This window comes from Chrysemys picta, chromosome 7 (assembly GCF_011386835.1).
Source record: "Chrysemys picta bellii isolate R12L10 chromosome 7, ASM1138683v2, whole genome shotgun sequence".
NCBI classification, from domain to species: Eukaryota; Metazoa; Chordata; order Testudines; family Emydidae; genus Chrysemys; species Chrysemys picta.
Window position 1 is genome coordinate 1,639,539 of NC_088797.1, and position 22,037 is coordinate 1,661,575.

The window sequence follows — 22,037 nt, forward strand, 5'->3', positions numbered from 1 at the left end:
TTTAATCTTAAATACCATATGTACCCTTCTTCAAAATCCACCATGCATTCGGGAAACAACATTGTTTAAAGCAAGGAATGGGAGTTAAGGGGTCAGGTTCTCTTCCAGATTATGGTACTAATGTGTTGTTACTTTACAAAGTGACTTAACGTCTCTTTGCCTCAGTTTCCCCATCAGGGGTGCTCTCTAAGGCTTAATGTTTGTAAAGCACTTTCAGATCCTTAGATGGAAGGTGCTAGAGAAAAGCAAAGTATTATGGTTAGATGTGACTGGCAGTCTTTGCTCAAGAGGTGGAAAAAACATGGTGGTACAGATCAGGACAGAGGTGTATTGGCAAAGCTATGGGAGGAAACGTTCACAGCCCCTGCTCCCTCTGTTACCTGGGTTAAACCAGCTCCATCACTGTGACCTTCCTGAGCACTAAAGTGTCGCATAAATATTTAGGGAAATAGAAAAAATCTCATTAGCATTTTTGGTGGCTTATTGCATGGTGAACTGTGTTTATATTGTATGTAAAATAACTCATTTCATTATATTTGAGGTACGCATGCTCAAGATTAGTTGAGTAAGATTTAAATCCATTACTGATGTATCATCCTCGGTGTAGAATTATAACTTTCTGAACTGTTTTTGCCGCCACTCTTGACCCATCAATTCTCTCTTGAGAGGCTAAGTGGACAAGAAGAAATGTGAGCTTTAATGTAAGATTAATCTCTTTAAACTATTGTCTCTTCCCTGTACATGTAGACTCAGGCATACGTATTTCATACAACTGTTTTCTAATGTTTAATTTCTAATTTACCATCATTAAAACAACAGGCCTTTAAACTGCAGCCAAGTTAACACATTTGACTTTTTCCCCTTGCAACTTAGTCATAAGTACATAGGGTCAAATTCAGCTCTGGAATAAATGAGTAAACGCCACTAAAGTCAATAGAGTCAATCTCCATTTACTCCACTGCTGAATTTGGTTCTCTATCTATGACACCAGAAAAAGCAATAACTCCCAGATGCTCAGTGTAAATTGTGTGGCATGCTGATCTCAAAGAGCATAGCAAGCAGTCTGCTTGATGTAGTACACAATAATAGGAAAAGCTTCACATGGTTTCAGGTCCTAATTGCTCAGGAGTGCCATCAACTCTCTATCATCCTTCCCATACCTTCTGCTTCTACCCCACCAGAATGATCGGATCCATAGTTAGTTTGACTGTGAAGATACAATTTGCAGTTTTTACAGGTCATAAACTTCTTTCTGCACTGGTTAACCCTCCCACCGTTTTTCCCCTAGAAAATATCCAATGTCAAGTTGATCTATCCTAAATGTGAGGGTTGTGTCTGGGATGTAGTATTTACATTTGTAAAAAAGGGCCATCACCTCGTTTCTGGGCACCCTTACAGCAATTAAAATTACATATTGCTTAGATTTTCATCCCAAGAACACTTCTTCATAGATCCCACTAGAATCTTCCTGAGGCAAAACCTCAGTTAATAGACAAGACCTGCACCATCATGAAGACATTTCAAGGTTCAGAGACTGAGATGTCAGAGAATCTAGAACCATGGGATTTCTTCTGATCACTTAGCTAGAAGGTGACATAGCTGATGTCCTGGGAGTTAATTACCAACTCAGATCCATCATATGGCAACACTTTGAACTGCAACTAGATGTGCTGGCTAGATATTAACCAGAGGAGATGTTTCCCTATAGCAGTGTTTCCCAAACTTGGGACACCGCTTGTGTAGGGAAAGCCCCTGGCGGGCCGGGCTGGTTTGTTTACCTGCCGCGTCCGCAGGTCCGGCCGATTGCGGCTCCGACTGTGTGTGTGAACTCATTTCAATGGAAACATAGGGAAATTAGTTAGTAAAATTTTTTCAATAGTTAGACTTCTGAACCAATTTTATGCAAACTTAAAAATCTCCTTAAGAATAGGAAATTAAAACAAGGATTGAAAGAAGCTTAGATTGGACATTGGAATTTACTTTACCTATATTGTATTCTGTTCTTGAAAACTGTGATGGAATGTAGCAAAAACTTTCACTGTAGCATGCATGTTTTTCAGTACCCAAAGGCACATCTTAAATTTATTTAACTATACTTGCCTGTTATTTTATAGCAAATGGAGAGAGTTATGAACCTCCGGGGCAGTTGTAGGCTGAATGGAAATTTTCACTCTGTTCCAGGTTTCAGAGCGAATGAAGATAGTTGATGTAATAGGGGAGAAGGTGTATCGAGATGGGGAGCGAATCATTTCTCAGGTATTTGGACTTTGAATTCCCCCCTCTTTTTTTATATTACATAGAATCATAGATATCGGTTTGGTTGTCCAGTTTGACCTTGTTCACACCATTATTCCTACTAACATCTCATTTAAGGTTTTTTTTTATTATTTTCAGGGATGGGTTGGTATCTAGTCCCTCTAGGTTTTTGTTCCATTATCCATTTTTCTTCTTATTTACTTCTTGCTTGTGAATATTTTTAAAAGCCTTTTTTCAAAAGTTATACAGGAAGTACAATAAAATGAATTACTCTTATTTGGGTTATTAAGAAAAAAAGTGTGCAGATATTCATGGGGAAGGCAAAAGGCACATCCTTGACACACAGGGGGCAGTCCCCTAACAAATTACAACTTCCTGCTCCAAAGCACTGAAGTCCTAGAGCTTCTCAAAGAAAAGATTGCCTGAATTTTTTAACATGGGCAAAACATATTTTTTCCTAGGCTAATTCTTGGATACAGCTGAACCATTTTGGCTGGAATTTTCCCAAAAAACCCTCCTGCAGCAGAGGGCTGGCATGGAAAATTTCAGCCCAAATGGTTACTTTTGCAAAGTTATAAACAACTGAAAATTCAGTCTTATTATGGGAAGTGCTGGTCACTGTTCTTGGTAGGCGAAGCTTCTGTCCTGTCTACAAAACACTTGTCTCTGTACTTGCGTATATATGGGATCACAGTAAAGCTAGACAGGTAATGGGGGTCACCCTGTTAGTCCTAAGGTGAACACACAGTATTTCCAAGGGTGGTCGTTCTGGTGCATTTGTTGCTACACACCCATTTTTCCCCAGCCATTTTGCACTTCAAGGTCATATTTAGTTGATTACCTGAAGCCACCCTATAATATCTTTCTTGGACTTGGTTGCTCTTCAGGTAGCTGTCCACCAATTTGTATCTTTTTTCCCCTTGATTAAGTAACTTTGTTTCTTTAATATTATATTTTTGGCTCTATACTGAATGCCTTATTGACATCCCAATATACTCCATCCACTCATTGTCAGATATACCATTAATCCTATAGAATGCCATTTGATTTGTTGGCATAGCTTAGTTTTAGCAATACAATATCTTTTATGAGTTTTTAGACACCTTTCCCACAGAAGTTGATGTATTAGACTCTTATTAGTCTCAGCTGTTTTGCCCAGAATGTGTCGGGTTAATTAGCTGGTAATTTTCTGGTTCTTTCCTCCTATTGGTCTTAAAGGAATAGTTGCTACCATGTATGGTATTTTCCAGAATGCTAGTGTCTCTCCAATGACTCACTGAAACTTGTTTTCAGAGGTTCCAGGCCTTCCTTGGTTAGTTTTGTTAAAAACTATATGATGCGTTTCATCAGGATCTGCAGTAGTTTTGCCAGATTTTTCCCCGTCTTTGTTTGCCCTTTTGCTGTTGGCCTGCTTCCTGCACAAGGGTTTGACTACAAGTTGAGCAGAAGCAGCTCATTGCAGTGTTGATTCTTTGGATATTTTCTCATACTTGCTCTCCTGTTTGATGTTACAGAGATTCTGTGTATTCCTTACCTTTCTCTTTTACTGAACGTACTTCTAGAACCCTTTCTTATTTCTTTTGACTCCTCTAGTTATCACTTCGTTGCTTTGTTTTTGTACCCGGTCAACTTCCTGTCAATTTTTTCCCTTGTATTTCACCAGCCTTCCTTGTTGATACTGGCATTGTTAGCCTTTTGGATGTCAGCAGGTGAACTCTCCTCAGACTCCTCGTCCCCATTTTCAGCTACTCCTTTAGCCCAATTTAGGCCACTTCCTGTATTACTCACTGCAGCAAATTTTCAACTTGTGCACAATTTAACACTAAGCCCTGTATAGTGTGAACATTGGAAGATAATTTCTGCATCTTAAAATAGGATGGCTAATTTATTCTTACCTTTTCTCTTTATAGGGTGATAAAGCAGACAGCTTTTACATTGTAGAGTCTGGTGAAGTAAAAATCTTGATTAAAAGCAAGGTGAGTTCAAATACAGTTATGGGGTGAGAAGTCAAGAGCTATTGCGGTTTAGAAACTAAGTGACAGGAAACAAAAAGAGATAAATGGTCAATTTTCACTATAGCCAAACGTTAATGGAGAGGAGGTGTAGCATGGTTCCATAATAGAGTCAGTGGTGGTTAATATATTTATCAATGTGCTGGGAAAAGGAGTGAACAGTGAGTTGGCAAAACCAGCAGATGACACACTAATGTAGGTGAATAAAGACTACAGAAGAGTGAAAAGTTGCAGAGGGACCTAACAAAGTGAATGGGCAGCACGATAGCAGGTTACATTCAGTGTTAAAACATGCGTAGTTAACACTGAAAGGAAAAAATTTGAACCATTTCATGCTATTGCTGTGTTCTAAATTTAAAAAAAGTCCCGGGCATCATTGTAGACAGCCCTGCTCAATATACATCTAGGGGGGCAGGGGAGGCTAAAAAGAAAAATAACCTCTTATAATAGGAGATCAAGGAGACATTGACTGAAATTGAAAACACATTAGTTTAAAACTGATTCATGGAGGTTTCTTACACCTTCTCTGAAGCATGTGGTACTGGATAGGGTTAGACAGGAGAGTGGGCTAGATGGATTCTCGGCCTGATCTACGTTCTTAATAAAAGTGCTGTGCTGTACAACAGACTATGTTAAGATTTGATAATTATTGTTTCCAGTTGGGCAAGGCAGGCTGTACATCTCCCTAAAGTGGCTTCAAGCTATTTCAAAAAACGATTCTGAAGATGACGCATGTCTGTTTGAGAAACATGCTTTGCTTCCATCCGCACATGTGCAAATTGCCATGATGTTCCCTTCCAAACTTCAAACATGGATACAGTCTTCCCTGGGGGGACTGTAGTAGGTGACAGTCAACAGATACTCAAAGTACAGCATCTTTTAACTCTTTGCCCTTCCTGTGACTTCTTTTAACTGGAGACTTGCTTTCAAACGAATAGTTCTCCCAGTTTGAGGCAATCTTTATGAGGCAGAGCCTTGTGTATGTTATACTTAAAATCTTTGTAGGGAATATTCTGGAGACCCTGTGCACAGGATACTGAGCCATTACTGAAGCATTTCTCTGCCAGCTGTGATCTTCTGTTCAGGGAGAGCTGTATGCATAGCACTGTGTAGCAATTAAAATATTCACTTCACATATTGTTCTGTTTCTGGCACAGACTATGACAAGTAAGGATGCTAACCAGGAAGTGGAGATTGCCCGGTGTCACAAAGGACAGTATTTTGGAGAGCTTGCACTTGTTACCAACAAACCCAGAGCAGCCTCTGCCTATGCTGTTGGGGATGTCAAGTGTTTAGGTAAGGGTACTTTGTGCTGCTAGGTCTCTCTCTGCAGTAGGTGCCTTCAAGCAATGCCCAATCGCTTCATGTTGTCTATGCTATTCCATTAAGTTGTATAGCCATGTAGATCCTAACTGGCATCCAATCTGGATTGCTTGTTCTTCAGGTAAGGCCAGGAGTTTTGGCCTGTAAGAGACCTTCAGGACTTCAGTCTGGGAACCATTGTTGCCTTCATCTTGCCTTTCTTTGTACCATCTCTGTTTTGACTGGGGATGGCAGAAGTGCCAGTGGAGGTTAAGTGTGTTACTTCCTTTATGTGCCTGGCCTCCACCATTCCAGAAAAGCGAAGTCATAAATAGTCGAGTGTGTATCTGCAGCATGGTAGCATAAAAGCACAACCTCCATTCAGCTTGATTTCCTTCCCTTTAAAGATGTTTGTTACACATGACTTTGAGATTTTTCAGTATTGCTTGTATTGCAGCTGTGTATTTTTGCATTTGACCTCCAGATTTATCCCAGGATCAGACATTTATTTTTTAGTCTCCTGGATCAGCACGATAGCTTTGTAAAACTAGAAGTTTGACTTCAGTGGGTGTGGCTTCCACTGAAACATTAAAACCATATTGGCTGGACTCAAGTTACGTGAGTTTTAGAAAGTAATTGGGATTAGGTTATTGCCTTATTTTGGAGGACGGCTCTTTATTTGTTTTCACTCTTCTATTTGTTTCTGTGTAGTCATGGATGTGCAAGCATTCGAGAGGCTGCTTGGCCCCTGCATGGACATTATGAAGAGGAATATAACACATTATGAGGAGCAGCTGGTGGCAATGTTTGGTTCAAGCATGGACCTGTTGGATCCAGGGAATTAGGCACAGGGTATCTTAGTGCCTTCTCAGTTCAAGACACAGAAAAGCCTCCTATCAGCAACACAACACAACACATAAGGAAAAATGGACACTACAGAACAGTTACTGCTGCTGTCTTCTTGGGCATTTTAGAAATAAATAAATAAGTCTCAGCACAGATGGATGGGGAGAGGCTCACTCCATGCCTCCACTTTGCTGCTGAAATTTCATTATTAGGCTTAGTTTAAAGATGATTCTAACCCTTCTCTCACTTGTTTGGCTCAGAATGGCATGTCTCTCCAACCATTTAAGTGCCTGATGCGAAACCCAAAGTGTAAAAGATACAGAACCTTCTTTTTCTTTCTCATTTTATTGTTGTGGTAAATCTTCAGAGCAGATCTGTAATGACAGGCTGCTTATCTCCCCCCAGGGAGCAGCCTTCTCTTTACAGTCTCTTAATATCTTCCTTTGACACTTCCTTTACATAATGTCAAAAATTTAATTGTAGCATTTGGGTTTGACGTCGAATATATCAAGGGGACTTGAAATTATCAGAGCCATTGAATAAGTTGGTATTGAGGTGTTCCTGCCATCTGCTGAAAGCTTCAGGTACTGCAGTTCTGTAATAAAACTATAAACAAACCTGGGGGCACAAGAAATAACTGCTCAATACTGAAATGCAGAAAATGAAGAATGATTGACTTCTGAACATTTTCTGAGCAGTAAAGAGAATTGTTTTAGTTCTTTATGCTACCAAACATATGCAGAGAGTTTGATAGTGGTCCAACAGCTCCAGTGGCCTGAAGGTGCCATAGCTGTATCATCCCCATCTCCATTTCTTAAAGTGGGCAGATTTTACTGCTGAGATGTTGCAGCACATGACCCTCTCCTGCTTTTAGAGATATCCTTTATACTGCTAGATTTCACAGGGCATTGCTGTTGTCTGGATCAGTTTTAAAACTCTCTTTTTAAGGAGGTTAATTTTTGGTAATTTAAAGGAACAATATTTATGTACTTAAGCAGCTCCCCCCAATTCTAATATTTTGTAATATTCTTTAACTTGATTGGACACTTAGATACTTCCAAATGCCAAGTCTGTTTGTTAAATCTTTCAGAAATTAGCAACATTTGACTTCATGAAGCAAATGCCTTTGCTAACTAGGCAGTTGGTGTGTTTGGAGTGGTCTTTTGATTTAGGTAACAATTCAGTTAAAGATATTTATCTGTCAAATCTGCAGCATTTATTAGGGAGACTTCTATTTCTATAGATCTATTGACCTTAAGGCACATCCTGATGAGATTTTATCAGAGTATTATCTAAATGAGACTCAGACCTTCAGGGGGACCCTTTTTATGATATAAAATAAAATATTTATATAAAGAAAAGGCATTGAATTTGTAGGTAATAAGTCTAGTGGTCCCCTTTCCATTTTCAGTCTTCTAAATTTATGTGAAACTTACGCACATGTTTCTGGGATGGTGAAATTTTAATTGCAGACTCTGGGTGGAACTGAACCCACTATTTAGTTTTTTATGACCACCTGAACAAGGGGAGAGAATACTACAACTCTGAAGTCCTGCTTGTTAGAAATCTGCTCTTTTTAACAAGTGGAAGGTGAAGAACTACAACACGGAGTTGGCTTCTAGCCCATAATATTTTCCTTCCTCCTCCCAGCTCCTGCACTGTTCTGTAAAGTGGGATCCGTATCAGGTTGAGGCTGTACTGTCTAGTTACAGTAGATTGCATTACGCTTTCAGATGATGGACTGATTTGTAATGAATACCACTGAACAAGGTGTGCCACACTCTTATCTAGTTGCTCTTGTAACTGCCTCCATTCTTAGCACAGTGCGTTTCCCCTGCTTTACTGTACAGGTTCAGTTCTGCAAGGCTAAAAAAACAGCAGGAACTGGAATTTCATTCATGCTTCTGAGGTTTAACACTAAAAACACTCATAAGCTTTCTTTGTAATTGTAGAATTTAAAAAAAAAACAAAAAACAGTTGGCAGGTCCTCACGCTGATAACTGAGAGATTAGATTCAAAAGTAGACTCAGGCTCCCAAGCCAGGCCAGCTGTGGATTGTCCAGGCAATCCAGACACAAGCTGGTCTCCAAACCCATCTGAGTTTCCATACAGCTTAAGCTGTCACATGAACCAAAGAGGATCTCTCTGAATACATATCCTCAACCAGCTTTGGTCCTTCCCATACGAACACTTCCTCAGATGCCCCTCCCTTGTATCCACTGGAGTGCAGCACGTTTGGCTACATTACAATGTTCAGTTCTCTGCATTATAGGTCTCGGTGCCTCAGAATATGCAAACCTTGTAAACGGTACTGAAGCCTGGCCCAAAGGAAGCAAAGTCTACTGGGTACCCTTGTTAGGGCCTTAAGGAACTTCTGAATGGAAGGATTTTAATGGATTTAGAAGGCAGAGGGAAGGAACATGAGGCCATGGACTCAGAAAGCTAGAGGTTCCAGATGAGGGAGAACAGATTTACAAACTTCTACCCATCTCTGTGCTCCTTGAACGCAGCACGGTGGCATTATCACACAGAGCCGTGTGACACCCAATGTCAGATGGGACACTCTGGTATGATGCAAGTGTGCAATTGAACTTTGAGCAGAGAGAATGAACCTCAGGGGGCCATCAGTTTAAAGTCCATCATTTGGGATTTGCCTGGCTGGTCTGGATTGTTTTAACCAATTTGCTTTGTAGTCTTCTGAGGAGTGGGGACAGGAAGATAGGGAGAGGTGACCTATTGAATGTTACTCAATAGCACCATTGTCCTTTATTCATACTCTGGCTGGCTAGCCAAAGTCAGAGTGCTTGAAAGTAGCTAGAGAGAACTGACTGAGAGACATTGACCAATAGTGATTCAGCTGCATCACCACATCCCTGTCTTACTCTCCAGCCACTTTTGTTTTAATGTCTCTAATGGATGTGTGAGTTTCTCTGGTGGCATGGCTCTGTGTTTAGTAAATCTGCCGTGGATTCTCAGCAACTGGTAGTGGAGAGAGCTCTAGTTTAATAAGAGAACTCAGCAGCAAAGTGGGTAAGAGGATGGTGACCTTGAGATTTGGAGAAATATCTGTCTTATTTCTGATTCTCTGCTTGTGATTGTTGTGAAGTCAGTGAGAGGAGCTTTCAGTGGTCAAGTGTCCTGGCATATGGTATTTCTGGTTAACGTCACAGCACAGGTTTCACAATGTACAAAAAAAAGCTGTCTCTTTTTAAAAAAAAACAAAAACAAAGTGCAGTTTTGCACAGAGGAAAAAAGAAAAACCCCTTTGAATGTCACTTTCCATTCTCTTTCGTTTTCAGTTAGCTGATGTTGGGACTCTGGTTCTTGACATGTATTTGTAAACCAGTCTTGCCAAAATACAAATGTTTTGGGTTTTTTCACTCCAGCTACCTTTTGTTGTTATTACAGTTACTTCGGTTTTCAGTCACTTCAACCATATGCTTTATTTCAAGAGGCCTTCCTTGTAATTTCTCTCTTTACAGGCTATAGTGTTGTATCAGTATTTAAAGATGCAAAAGAAAACCACTAGCTTCATAAGAGAATTACTGAAATCCACTTAGCCTGGCTGGAGCTAAAGATGTTCTACCAATATTTTCCTCCTCTCAGAAAAAAAAAAAAAAAAGAATTCTGCATAAAGATGCTACCTCAAGGCTCCAAGTGCTTTAAAGGTCTTTCACCTGGGAGAATTCCATAAGTCAGTTTTGCAAATTGGTCTGTTGCATTGAGTTAAATGTTTTTTATTGATTGATTCATTGGGAGACCCATATTTTATTAACTCATTTTACAACTAGTATTTGATTCTCAAAGGATGAGTGATTACAGAGAGATTGATTCTTGCACTATCATGTTGACAGTGGGGGAAAAAAATACCTGCCATATAAGCTTATGGTTTAAAAACATTCTGGGGTTCAGCTTCACTTTTGGTTAATAAAATGCTGACATGTCGTGTCCAGCCTTCCTGGTACAATCCTGTGTGTGTGTTAACTTATTCCAGCTGACACAGCCCCCCACAGCATTATGTAATGAAGTGGCTGGGTATGTCTACTGACAAAGGAGAAAGCTAAATTCCTTGGAGGACGGCTGGAGGCACTATAGTTAGTACTCTCAGTGGCCTGCTGAAGATGGTATTCTCTCCCTGACACAATAAAACCAGTTACAAAATTCCCCAACCACCGAATTTTACCATTTGGTGAGAGGACCCTATTGAGGCATTTAGATTACACCTGTATGTGGCTATTATTGCTATGGATAAAACCAGTTCCTATTGCTATTGTTGCCACACTACATGGTAAAATGGTGCGACTGGCATTCTGATTTATTATTTGAATACTGTTGGTGTGTTGAGCACTGTGCAAAACATAGATTGCCCTAAAACAAATTCTGAAAGAGAACAAAACTAGTTTTAAGGTGAGATAAGCTTCTAAAGTTAGCTGCCCTGCGTTTGTGGCTGACGCATAGTGTGTGCTGAGCTGTGGCTGTCTATTTCTTTAACAAAACTAACACAAAACCTTTAAAGGAAACACGTAAACATCCAGTACAAAAGATGTGCTGTGTGACCTGGAGAGTTTACTATCTGAACACCCAGCATGATGGCATATTTGCTTTTGCTGAGGTGGTTTTATTTTAACCCTCTTAAAATGTATATACAGCTTTAAATGTATAGATATGGGAGAAGAATTCTGGTGTATCCATGGGACACTGATCAACTTTCAAAATGGAAAGTGTCTTAGCAAATTCACTAGGGGCTTTGGATGACATAAATGTGTCAAGTCTCTGGGCTTTGCTTCCCATGTCAGCATTGGGAAGCTGGGAATTGTTCAGATCCGTGTCACTAAAAGGTATGAAGTGCATCCACTAGAGACTCTGTCTCCCCAATCAAGACGTGAGCTAAAGATTGGATCCGAAGCTTGCCAGGAGCACTAGGCGTTTGGAAGAACCCCACACCTTCTGGGCATTCGAATCCCTCTCCATTGGAACCGAGAGGGGAGAGAAACTTCCCAGCCCAAGAAAACAAGCGGCATGGAGCTGGGTCTACCTTGGCACCAAGCAGAGCAACATAGTTTACTGATGTCTAAGCATCACGTGCACAGACACTTGTCATCTAGGATCAGCATATCAGCAAGATGTTAGATTTGAGCTATTACCCCACTGCGGTGAATGGGGACAGATCTCTGCCATTGTTTCAGGCTGGCTGCAGACTCAAGGAAGATAGCACTGCAGCAGTTCTTTTTGGTTTGTGTTTTTGAAGGCTCTCTTTGGCAGGAAGAGGCCTACACAAATAACTGTTCTTGAATGAAAGCAGAGAGACCACAGCAAGGCAGGGAATTCCCCAACAGCAGAATCCTGGCGCACAGGTCATGTGGAAAGGCACTACAGGACAGTAAGTCACATCTCCTGGGCCAAGCAGTTGGATCCACAAGGGTACATGTGCAGCCTCTATGGATACAGCCATCCAGAAGGCTGAATTTGTGTGCCAAAGAAACAGGCAGCCCAAGAGTGTGGAACTCTGCAAACAACCGTGAAAACCCCTACTTACTGGTCAGTAACCTTTCTGCTTAAGGCCATCAAACCAACAGTCAGGAAAGGGGTAGGGGAGGTTGTTGTGATTAAAAAAAGTGAGAATCCTTTGGGAATTGTTGGATTGAGTTTTTTAAAAAGTAGGTTTTAAAAATAAGACCAACTGAAGAAGTTTTGTGCTCAGGTTGTTATCCCTAGCAAAACGACAGACAGACGCACGCCATGAGGAGCAACAGTGGCCTCAGCAGGCACTGATCCTTCCAAGCACAGCTCCTACAGTGTCCACAATGAAACTGTAATGCACACGGGCCTTGTCTACACAGAAACTATCCCAGTGTTCAGAGTGGTGCGGTTGTATCTTAGAGCCTGGCTGTAGACAATGGATTGTGTGATGTGGTCTGGATGAAAGCTGGAGGCATGTAGGTAAGTATAGTGGTCAGTAGGTTTCTAGTATAGGGTGGTGTTTATGTGACCATCGCTTATTAGCACTGTAGGGTCTAGGAAGTGTTGTGTGGACTGGACTGTTAGTCTCTAAGGTGCCACAAGGACTCCTCGTTGTTTTATCCCAGTGTTGTTAAAGCCGTGCCACTCCCCCAGTGTAGATAGTGGTATAAAGGTGCCTTACAGCAATCTGGCTATTCACTTTTGCACTATAAGGCACCTCTATGCTGCTGCAACTGTACCAATTAAGTTCTCAGTAGAAAAATCCTCCCCCCCCCCTCCCCACCCCCCAATTGTGTGCACACCAGGCCTAGCCTAAAGTGACCCATTTCCTTCCCCTCCTGATAAAGTTCTAGCTCCCTTGCGTGGATCAGTGCCTTGGTGAGAGCAGTTTGTACTGAAGATCCCTTGTGAATGGTGCATGGCCCTGTACAGAGAAACGTTTATGCTTTATCATTACAAAGTGTGAAAGGATCCACTACAAAATGTAGAACAGGGTGTTTTTTTACCTTAGCATGAGGGACTAGAACTGTTTATCACTTTTCTGATTATGTCCCTGTTCTGTTGTTGTCCCAACTCCACCCCATCACCAAATGAGTTCATGCTGCCCAAGGTTACTCCAGGTAGGAAATGTATCCTGTTAGTCACCTTGCACTTCTTGTAAATTGAGATTACAGTCAAGCACAACCAATATTTAGTTTTCTAAACAATCTCATCTGCCACAGCTGCAGAATTGTTAACATCTACAGTATACTGATACTGTAAACAAATGAGTGGTTATCAGAACTACTGTCCCTTAAATCTGTGGGGTTAAAATCAACTGTTTTGACCAAATCTGCATGTTATGAAAATTACATTTCCTCCCAAGTTGAGACAGCCATTTGAATGATGTAATGTGCCCTTTTTAACATGGAAACCTCCATGCAAATACTTGATACGTAACATGGTTTGAGGCAGTCTCAAGAAATTCACTGGGCAATGAAGGTGTAGGGTTCTGCAGTCTCATCTTCAATTTCGTTTCAGGCTGTTGAAGACCAGAAATACTCACTGGTTCTGGAATAAATCCCCTCAGACATAGCTGAATACAGATGGCTTTTCCTGAAGTTAAGCTGTTCAGCTTCAGAAAGACAAATATTGAATGCTCCATGATAAACACACTGTGGGCAACACAGGCAGAGATGCTCTTTTTCTTTTAAATGGGCTTGGCTTTGGTGCAGTATATCTCTGAAACTAACAGCAGGGCATTCTCAGTCCAGTTACTGTTGCTGGCACTAAGGCAGGATTAAAACATATATACTATAGAGAGCTGCCATTGGTTACCAAGTTTTACAGTACTGTGTCCTCGACATGGGAATTGTCTGTAGGCAGGGTAGCACTTAAATTGACAATAAACATCTGTATTTGAGAGAAAATCTGATACGTAAAAACAAGCTGCCAGCCTCTCATTTCAGAGCCAGTGTGGTCAGTAACTGAAAGTAGGCTGCTATTTCTACGTCATCTTCCAAATGTTTTACTTTATTTTTCAAGCAGAAATTGGTGGGATGACCATGTTAATTCGACCCTGGCTGGGCATCTATTATTGCAAAGGCTGGAGAAAAACTCTTAAAAAGCCTCTAGTCCTGATTACAACTTTCCAGTGTGCTCCAATTCACCTGCGTTAGCTGAAGCTCCACAATCCATGGTTGTCTTTAGTATTTCACGTTCAAATCTAAAGTTCATTCCAGAGCTCTCAGCTCAGCTGCTTTCTCTGTCATCTCAAAGGATTTCCTTCTCCTGCTATTGCTGGAGTTAGGAGGTTGGAGGTGGGATTGAAGAATGGAGTATTTAGTCCTTGGGAATTATCATTTCTAACCAAGGGAGTGGGAGAGTAGTGTCCAACAAAAAGAACACATTCAAAATGGTTACCCTTCTTGCCTGGGGTGAACCACACACTTGTCATTGGTTACAATTCATACCTATGTTTGCTGCAGCTCCCACTTGTCATGGGGTTCAGATTCAGTTTTTGTTTTGTTATCCTATCATTTTAAAGCTTTATGTTAATGTCAAAGAAACCAACTGTTGTCAACTTCAAGCATCCAAGTAAATGACAATGAGAAAAATTTCATATTATATGCTTTGATCATTCCAAAGTGCTCAAGTTTTCCCATGGGATTTAATGCTACTCCTAAACTAGGTTACCATTTGTATTGCAGTGAGAATCCTCATTAATCAAATCTTGTAACACTAGTGAATTCAGGGATTTGCATCATCATATAATATGTATCTTTGCCCCAGGGAAATTAAGACAATCTGTTTAGTCGTAGGAAGGATGCACTCTGTTCTCTGGAGAAACTCCAAGTAGGTCAAGCTGTGAGGCCAGCAGCCCCTGTTCTTCACTGCCAAGTATGGAATCAATGACGTTTGTTGTGTCCTTCCCGCATTAGATATTTTCTTATGTTCAAACATGTGCCTGCATGAAGAGCTGCATTCTGCTCTCTTGGGCTGCACTGGCAGGGGTGAATAAGAACAGTACTTAGTCCAAAAACTGTGTAACAGACTTCTGTTTCAGTTGTATATGCAGGGATGACAGCTCATGGAACATAAGAGTGTTCTACTGGGCAACAATTATATCATCGAAAGCATATTTTTCTGCCCACTTGCCAAGGTAATTCACATTTTAAATACAGTTTTAGCAGAATTAATTTAGTTTAATAAAGGCCAACAGAATGACCTGGCATTAATATCCAGCAGCCCAAGGGAATAGCAATCACAGAAATTAGTGAGAATTATGGGCCAGGTTCTGAGAAATCTTCAGGTTTTCCAGAAAAAGGATGCATTTTAATACTGTAAATTATTGGGAGCCTGGGTTCTAGCTAGCTAGAGCCCTCATCCCCATGTTATTCCTGTGACGAGCAGGATGGGAATGGCTGTGGTTGTTGGGGGAGGAATTATGTGGATCTGGTTCAGGGTACACATGCATTGAAATGCTCCAAACGGTCTGTGCGCCAGTTCTTAAACCCATATCTCAGAACACTCCTCTGTGGCTCCACTTGCAGGACTGGTGTAATAGCCTCCTTAGGTCTCAATGGAGCCAGGATCAGGGCAAAAAAGCTTGGGCTGTCTGATCCTCTTTGACCATGGCTATTTGGAGGTGTATTTAGAATACAGCCCTATGCCTTCAAAATAACCTTAAGTGACCATAAGAAAGGGATTGCAGGGTTCGGTGTTTATCATCTCAGAGGCACCATATCCAGTCTGTTCAGATTACAACTAAAATATAACCAGCCGTAAGTATCCTTAACAATTCTAGTGCTGATGTGGAGCCAGACTTGGAATCCAAGCTCGTCTCCGTAGTTACATTGGCTCTGCAAAAACAGGAGGCAAAAAGTAGCAACATCTTAGTTTAAGCAGTACAGTCAGCAGGCAGGCCTCTGTCCCAGTGGAACGCAGCTGTCATGGAGGTTCATAAATCAAAGTCTGGTCTTTGATGTAGTTGGAGCTTGATCCATTAATTGCTTGAAAATTAGGATGAAGGTCTTAAACTGGCATCAAGAGTTATCTGGGAGATAATGGAGGGACTTGAAAAGAAAGGCACGGATCACGGGAGCCAGTCCTCATCAGGGAGGGAGGGAGGAAGTTGCCTAATGAGCTGCGGGTAAAAGGAGGCATTTTAAGATGTTGATGCTTTCTGGCCATCCACACATCAGTGAGGAGTCAGACAGGACCCCAAAGCTTCATCCCCCTCTGGTGAATAGGGCCTGTGCGCCTTCAATGGAAGGTGGAGACATCGTCCCAGTCATTTTGTTAAAGGGTTTCTCCTTTCCAACCAGCATCTGTTCAGTCTTGTCTGGCTTGAGCATGAAGACTGCTCTTAATCCAAGAGCTGATTGCTCCTTGGTATTCTGACATTTTAGTAGTGATGGTGGTTGCATCAGAATAGAACTGTGTTTTAAACAGCCCTCTAAGTCTTTAAAAACTTTACCTACAGTTGGCAAGAGCGGTGGTGCTGGCCAGCAGTGGGGCCCCTTGTCTTTCCAGTTTCCATGCCAATCTGGATATCCTCAGACTATCACCAGCACTGTCTGCTCCACTGAGAGAGAGGGCACATTTGGGTCTCTAGCTGTTGTCTGTTCAGAGGTGTTATACGCAAAAGTTTAGTGGGGACGACAGCAACAGCGTTGATGGAAAAGTAATTTCAGGAAAGCATGCATGTCTTTTTAGCTGTTTTTTTTTAATGTAGCTGGGAATGAGGAGACTCTAGCCCCGTGTGACCAACCAGCTCTCCCCAGACAACCACTACATACTCCACGCTTTGGCAACCACTGCTTTAGACTGAAGGCAGAGATGTAAACAGCAGAGGGATTCAGTGGTGAAACACCCCGCCCCCTACCACCACTGCCAGTATGCTGTTAGGTTCTTCCATACACACAGAGCAACCATGACCTTGGCTAAAGGACTTTTGTTAGATTAATACAAACAAGAAAAGTTAGAGAATCAAGGCTCTATTGTGTGTGTGTCTGTATCTGTGTGTCCACTGAACCAGCAGAAGCCACTGAGAACAAAATGGTTCTCAACAAATTTAAAGATGCAGTACACAGTTTCTTTACATCCATTTCATTCACCACACATACGGAGTTAGTATTATCTTGCAAGTCTTACTTTCATGCATAGTTCTCTCCATATGACATAATGATATAAACAGTACTTTTCTGATGTTCCAGACATTTAAGATTCTCAACAATTTTTATAACCATCAAGGCAATGTGATAAACCCAAAGGAATAAAAATTCCTAAAGTCTCAATCCAGGAAGGTTTTCCTCTTACCACATTTCTTACATATTCTTAACTTTTCTAGATTGAGACTCTAGGTATTTTTATTCCTTCGGGTCTATCACATTGCCTAGATGGTTATAAAAATTAAGAGAATCTTAAATCTGCCTGGGTCTGCTATACACTTACAAATGTTGATAAAATTTTGTTACAGAGGATGAGATAACATGAGCTGCATAAACTCTGGCACTGTCACATTCTGTAGAAGAACTCCCACAAGCTTTTCAGAGCAGCAGAATTTTGTAAATTAATGTGTGGTCCTAGTCTGAGCAGTGGCTGCAAGAAGGTTCCATGTTTGCTCAGCGGATTTGCTCCAGGTACTTTATTCAGACAAAGCCGCTGACTTTAAGAACTAAACTAACATTTTGCTGCCCCCTTTTTTTTTTTTTTTTTTTTTTTAACTCTGGGTCAGCCCTGCATAGCCAAACATGAGGGAGCAATCTGTATTCTGCTGGTGTATCTTCAGCAGAAGAGTTTACTAATATTTAGTCAGCCCTACCTGTGAACTCCACTGAAAGCTCTGAGTTAGCACAGGTGATTCAGATGGCATCACATAAAGACATGATGTGGGTTTGTACAGGGCCTAATTTGGGACCTTTATTACAGGTGATGTATGAGAAGCACAGAGCTGCTGGGTTCTCAGATACCAGATTGAATCTCCAAGAACTAAATATCTCTGTCTGTAACTTGAGCACAGCTGTTCAGAATTTTGGAGACACACAGAGCACTGCATGCCATTTACATGGTTCTTGTCAGAGCAGAATCAGACTGTACTTCTTGCAACTCTCCTGAAGTTCATGCTAGTTCCTTAATGGCCTGTGTATTATGCACCAGATCCACACACTCCAAGATGCACTTTTGTCTGGAATGTAGATGTGACAGGAATGGAGTTTGTTAAAACAGCCACTCCAGAAACAGCCAGCACTTGCATGACAGAAACAGGGCTAAGTACTATAGGAAGTCTCTGTCTCAGGGTACAAAGTTATTTGTGACTCTGTGACTGTGACCCTTTTTGGGCAAACAATCTCTGCATTTATTTTATATGCATTTGGGTACGAGAGTAGGATACTATGACAAGCATTTGTTCCCCACATCAGATTCTTCAGCTAGCGCCTCATTTATTTCCTTTATCTACCCAAACGAAGTTCATAATAGTTAAGTAATGAGAACATTTAGTCCTTATCCACCCAGTGTTCAGAACAATGCGAGCTGCAACCCTGATCAGAATGGCTGATACTAGCAGTGCTCTAACACTGTGTGCTGACCCTAAACAAGATTTTCTCCCCTTAAAAATGGTGTTTTTTCCCTCTGCAGGCTGGGTTCTTTTAGGCCTGATTTTCAGAAGTGCTAAGCATAAATTTAAACTGGAGTTGGAGATGTTCAGCACTTCTGAAAACCAGACCCTATTTTCCCCCTTCTGATACCTATCCTCTTAGGCAGGCTATAACACAGTTTTAGAACACTTTGAACACTCAGATCAGGGTAATAATGCAAGAACCCTACTATTTTAACACCCCTTGTGTTTAAATGGGATTGTAGCTAGCAGAGTTCTGCTCCTAGTAAGGGCAGGACCAACATTTCCCCACTCTTAAGCTACTTTACTGAACCGCTCTCTGTTTTTCAGATAGGAGTTTCTATCCATAGGGATCAATGCTGTGCTATTCAGGCTTAGAGAGACATCCGCCAGTTCAACATAGCCATCCTGGCCACGGATGGAATTGTATCAGGTTAGTGACAAGACCAGCAACCTTTCTGCTCTAAAAGAACAGGAGTACTTGTGGCACCTTAGAGATTAACAAATTTATTAGAGCATAAGCTTTCGTGGACTACAGCCCATCTGAAGAAGTGTTCTTTTTGCGGATACAGACTAACACGGCTGCTACTCTGAAACCTTTCTGCTCTAGTCACATTGCATTCTTTCACTGTGGTCCTCGGTATCCAGGATGGCTGATCTATGGGAAATGAGTCTGATCTAGTTCCTAGCACGCAGAACACATTCATAATTGATAATCTTGGCATTTGCAGCAGGAGACATGACTTGAGAGAGTTCAGACTGCTCTGCCCCTCCAAGTGAAGCTCCAGGCAGCGCGCCTGGGGCAGCACGGTAAAGCTAGCGCTGCCTCCAGCAGTCCTGTTTCAGTCACGAGGTCACTGGGACTCCTTTGCTGCCAGTCTGGCATCTTTCAAGCCTCAGCTTTACTTAAACTCAAAACCTCAGCTAGTATCAGCTTTTTTCTTTTTGAATCACTCTATTTCTACCTGCTTCAGCGCCACCTCATGAGAGTGACGATTCTGGGAAATAAAATGCAAAGCAACCTAAATAATTGTTCTCGTTCATATTCCATTCCTAGAGCGACAAAGAGTACCAGTTCCTATATTCACCAGAATACCTGATCTTCATTTCCCCAGATGACCTGTGTTGGGACTTCGTTCATGTTCTTACAAAGCACGTTCCAGAACTCTTCTTTGGTACATCCTGAAAACATATATATATTTTTAGAAAGGAAGAAAAATTAGTATGAAAGACATGAACTTTGTTCCATTTAATGCTATTGTCCTAGATCCACGTGTTCTGTGTATGGAGTATTTCCATTTGTGTACAAGTTACATGTATTATTATAGTCCGTGACTTTTTATAGGACCTGTTGGTATAGTTCTTTCTGCCAGACAAACTCTGCTCTTACATATTAGGTAGCATTTGTTATGTGTGTTTCACACATCATCAAGCCCCGTCAGGATCTACAAATACAGATATCAATTCACTTGTATCAGAAACAGAGCAGATACACATAGCCACTTCTGGCACAGATGGGAGGTAAGGGCTCCTGGTTGGAATGGGATTATCATCAACTGTAGTTCTTAAAAAAACAGCTCTGTTCTTCTGATCCCTGTGTGTTGCATGATGTAGCTGGCTTATGCGATAGCCCCCCTCATGGCCAGGGGTCACTTTGCAGGCATCCTGCTGCTGTTTCCCCCCCTTTTCAGGGCCCCCTTGAGACCTGCACACAAGCTTTTCACATGGACCAAACACCCTCCTCCCACCCCGCCTGGAACTCTTGCTCTCACAAAGGATCAAGCACGGATACTCCAAGCCAAAACCAGCCAACGAGTACCACAGAAGCTGACACTGAGAGAACAGAGGACAAGAGCAGTGCTCCTGCTTTGTCTGCCTCGCAGCACCAATGGAGATATTACGAAGACAAAGACTTAATAGCAAACCTCTCAAAAACAACAAGCCCAAACTGGAGCCAATGTTGGAGGAGCAGGATGTAGTTTGCCTTCCATGGTGCTTTTTAGGAAATCTGAGAAACAAGTTCAGAAGTAATGGTTCAGAAGATCCCTAGGCACTCCCGTTGTTTCAGAGACTACTGAGGACTGGTGGTTCCTCAATGAGTCTGCATAGGATCAGTTCAGTAGACGCTGGGATTCAAAAAGTTAAAGCTTAATAAACCATCAAAACACAAATTGTCAGCATTACCTGTCCACCTAGACAAAGTGAATATCCTCTATCAACAAATCACACCTGTTCTTACTGTTCATTTGCTACAAGCCCCATTTGTCACAAGCCTAATTCAAAAGACGAAATCACTGGATTGCGACTCTAATCAAGCAGCATTTTTCCTACTTTACCTAGTTGTCAATTCTGATTATTATCAATGTAAGTATTTTTTCATCAGTTTGTGTGTGTACGGTGAAATCGACATCCATAGACATTTACTGATAAAAAGCCTAGATACATTGAGCAATCTGAGGGGGTCTCCCTTTCACTGCGCAAACCCACCTTGAATTCCGCATTGCCATCTGGTGTTTACAGATGGAATAGCCAAAAACTTTAGCTCTAGAAATTTTTTGACTGACAGCTCAATGACTGTGTTAAATTTGTCACTGGTGATGATCACCCTCATGAAGTGTATATAAAAGACAACAGTGTGGGAGGTGAACTAAAGAACAGTTTCTGTATTCTTGATGACTAGTGCTAGACTAAAGATTAAGGCCGGTGTGTGTTCATCTACCCATGTGAGTGAGGTTGGAAAGATGAACCAAAGCACGAGCTGCGGTTCAGAAGACAAAACAAAACAAAACCCACCACCACCAACTCAATTCCAGGAAAGCCATGCGTAGAGGCCACCTCCCACATCAGTTTAAAAGAGCACCTGCAATGGATGCAGTGAAACCTGTCTCTGAGGGAGCTAGTTTTAAAGGATCCCTCAGGTGTGACAGGCATGTGAGTGGCTTAGAGCACAGATCCTGATAGCAACAGCAGCACTTGTTCTAGAGAGGGTTGCAATGGAGGAGTGATAGCAGCAAAGTCCTGGGACAAGCTGACAGGATAGGCTCCCTAGGCAGTTTGTCATGTAGTAGATTAGATGGCAGGTAGAGGCCATGGAGCAGCTTCTAGGCAGTATCAGTAGCTTTTGCCTTTTTTTTAACAACCCAGTTATGGGAAATTTATAAAAAGAAGCAGCAGCTCCAAAAAATGCAGCCTAGATCCTGTATCATGTTAATGAACATGGCAAGTCTGTGCATGGAATATTAATTACGAATAGTGTCCATACCCATGCAATGCACAGGCCTTTCCCTGGGGAACCTGGGCAGGGAGGGAAGCTCATTATAACATATAAAACGAAGTGGTGTTAGATACAGCATTTGCTGGGTAGAGCGCATTGTAGTTAAGGTTGTTGTGACTTTCATCAGGATAAAAAATCCGATTCTTAAGAGTTCACAGCATTCTAGTGAATTCTCCTTTGAGTCTGGCATTTTCCACATGTCGCAGCCCCAAGGGTGAATTTTTTTTAGAATATCTTTTCACTTGTTTCTACTTTAAGGTGAAAAAATACACTAGTTGCACTCTGT

General features: G+C 41.5%; 1 protein-coding gene and 2 long non-coding RNA genes across 4 annotated transcripts in view; 2 read left to right on the forward strand and 1 right to left on the reverse strand.

Moving 5' to 3' along the window:
• PRKAR2A (protein kinase cAMP-dependent type II regulatory subunit alpha) overlaps positions 1 to 10,083 on the forward strand; it is a 120,591-nt gene extending 110,508 nt beyond the window's left edge. Inside the window, exons 8-11 of one of the 2 annotated variants that reach the window (XM_005295958.5) lie at positions 2,182 to 2,256; positions 4,167 to 4,232; positions 5,426 to 5,564; positions 6,282 to 10,083. In XM_005295958.5, the coding sequence (XP_005296015.1) occupies positions 2,182 to 2,256; positions 4,167 to 4,232; positions 5,426 to 5,564; positions 6,282 to 6,415 (414 nt within the window). In that variant the 3' untranslated portion in view covers positions 6,416 to 10,083. The remainder of the gene's footprint in view (positions 1 to 2,181; positions 2,257 to 4,166; positions 4,233 to 5,425; positions 5,565 to 6,281) is intronic. The other variant, XM_042844204.2, reaches the window with a different exon arrangement.
• Positions 10,084 to 16,014: 5,931 nt separating this feature from the next.
• LOC135972827 (uncharacterized) lies at positions 16,015 to 19,817 on the forward strand. The gene is made up of 2 exons (XR_010589380.1): positions 16,015 to 18,910; positions 19,535 to 19,817. It is a non-coding gene; the product is annotated as an uncharacterized LOC135972827 (long non-coding RNA).
• On the reverse strand, positions 18,815 to 21,973 carry LOC135972829 (uncharacterized). The gene is made up of 2 exons (XR_010589382.1): positions 20,403 to 21,973; positions 18,815 to 19,659 (listed from the first exon to the last, which is right to left on the reverse strand). It is a non-coding gene; the product is annotated as an uncharacterized LOC135972829 (long non-coding RNA).
• Between the last annotated feature and the right edge of the window lie 64 nt (positions 21,974 to 22,037).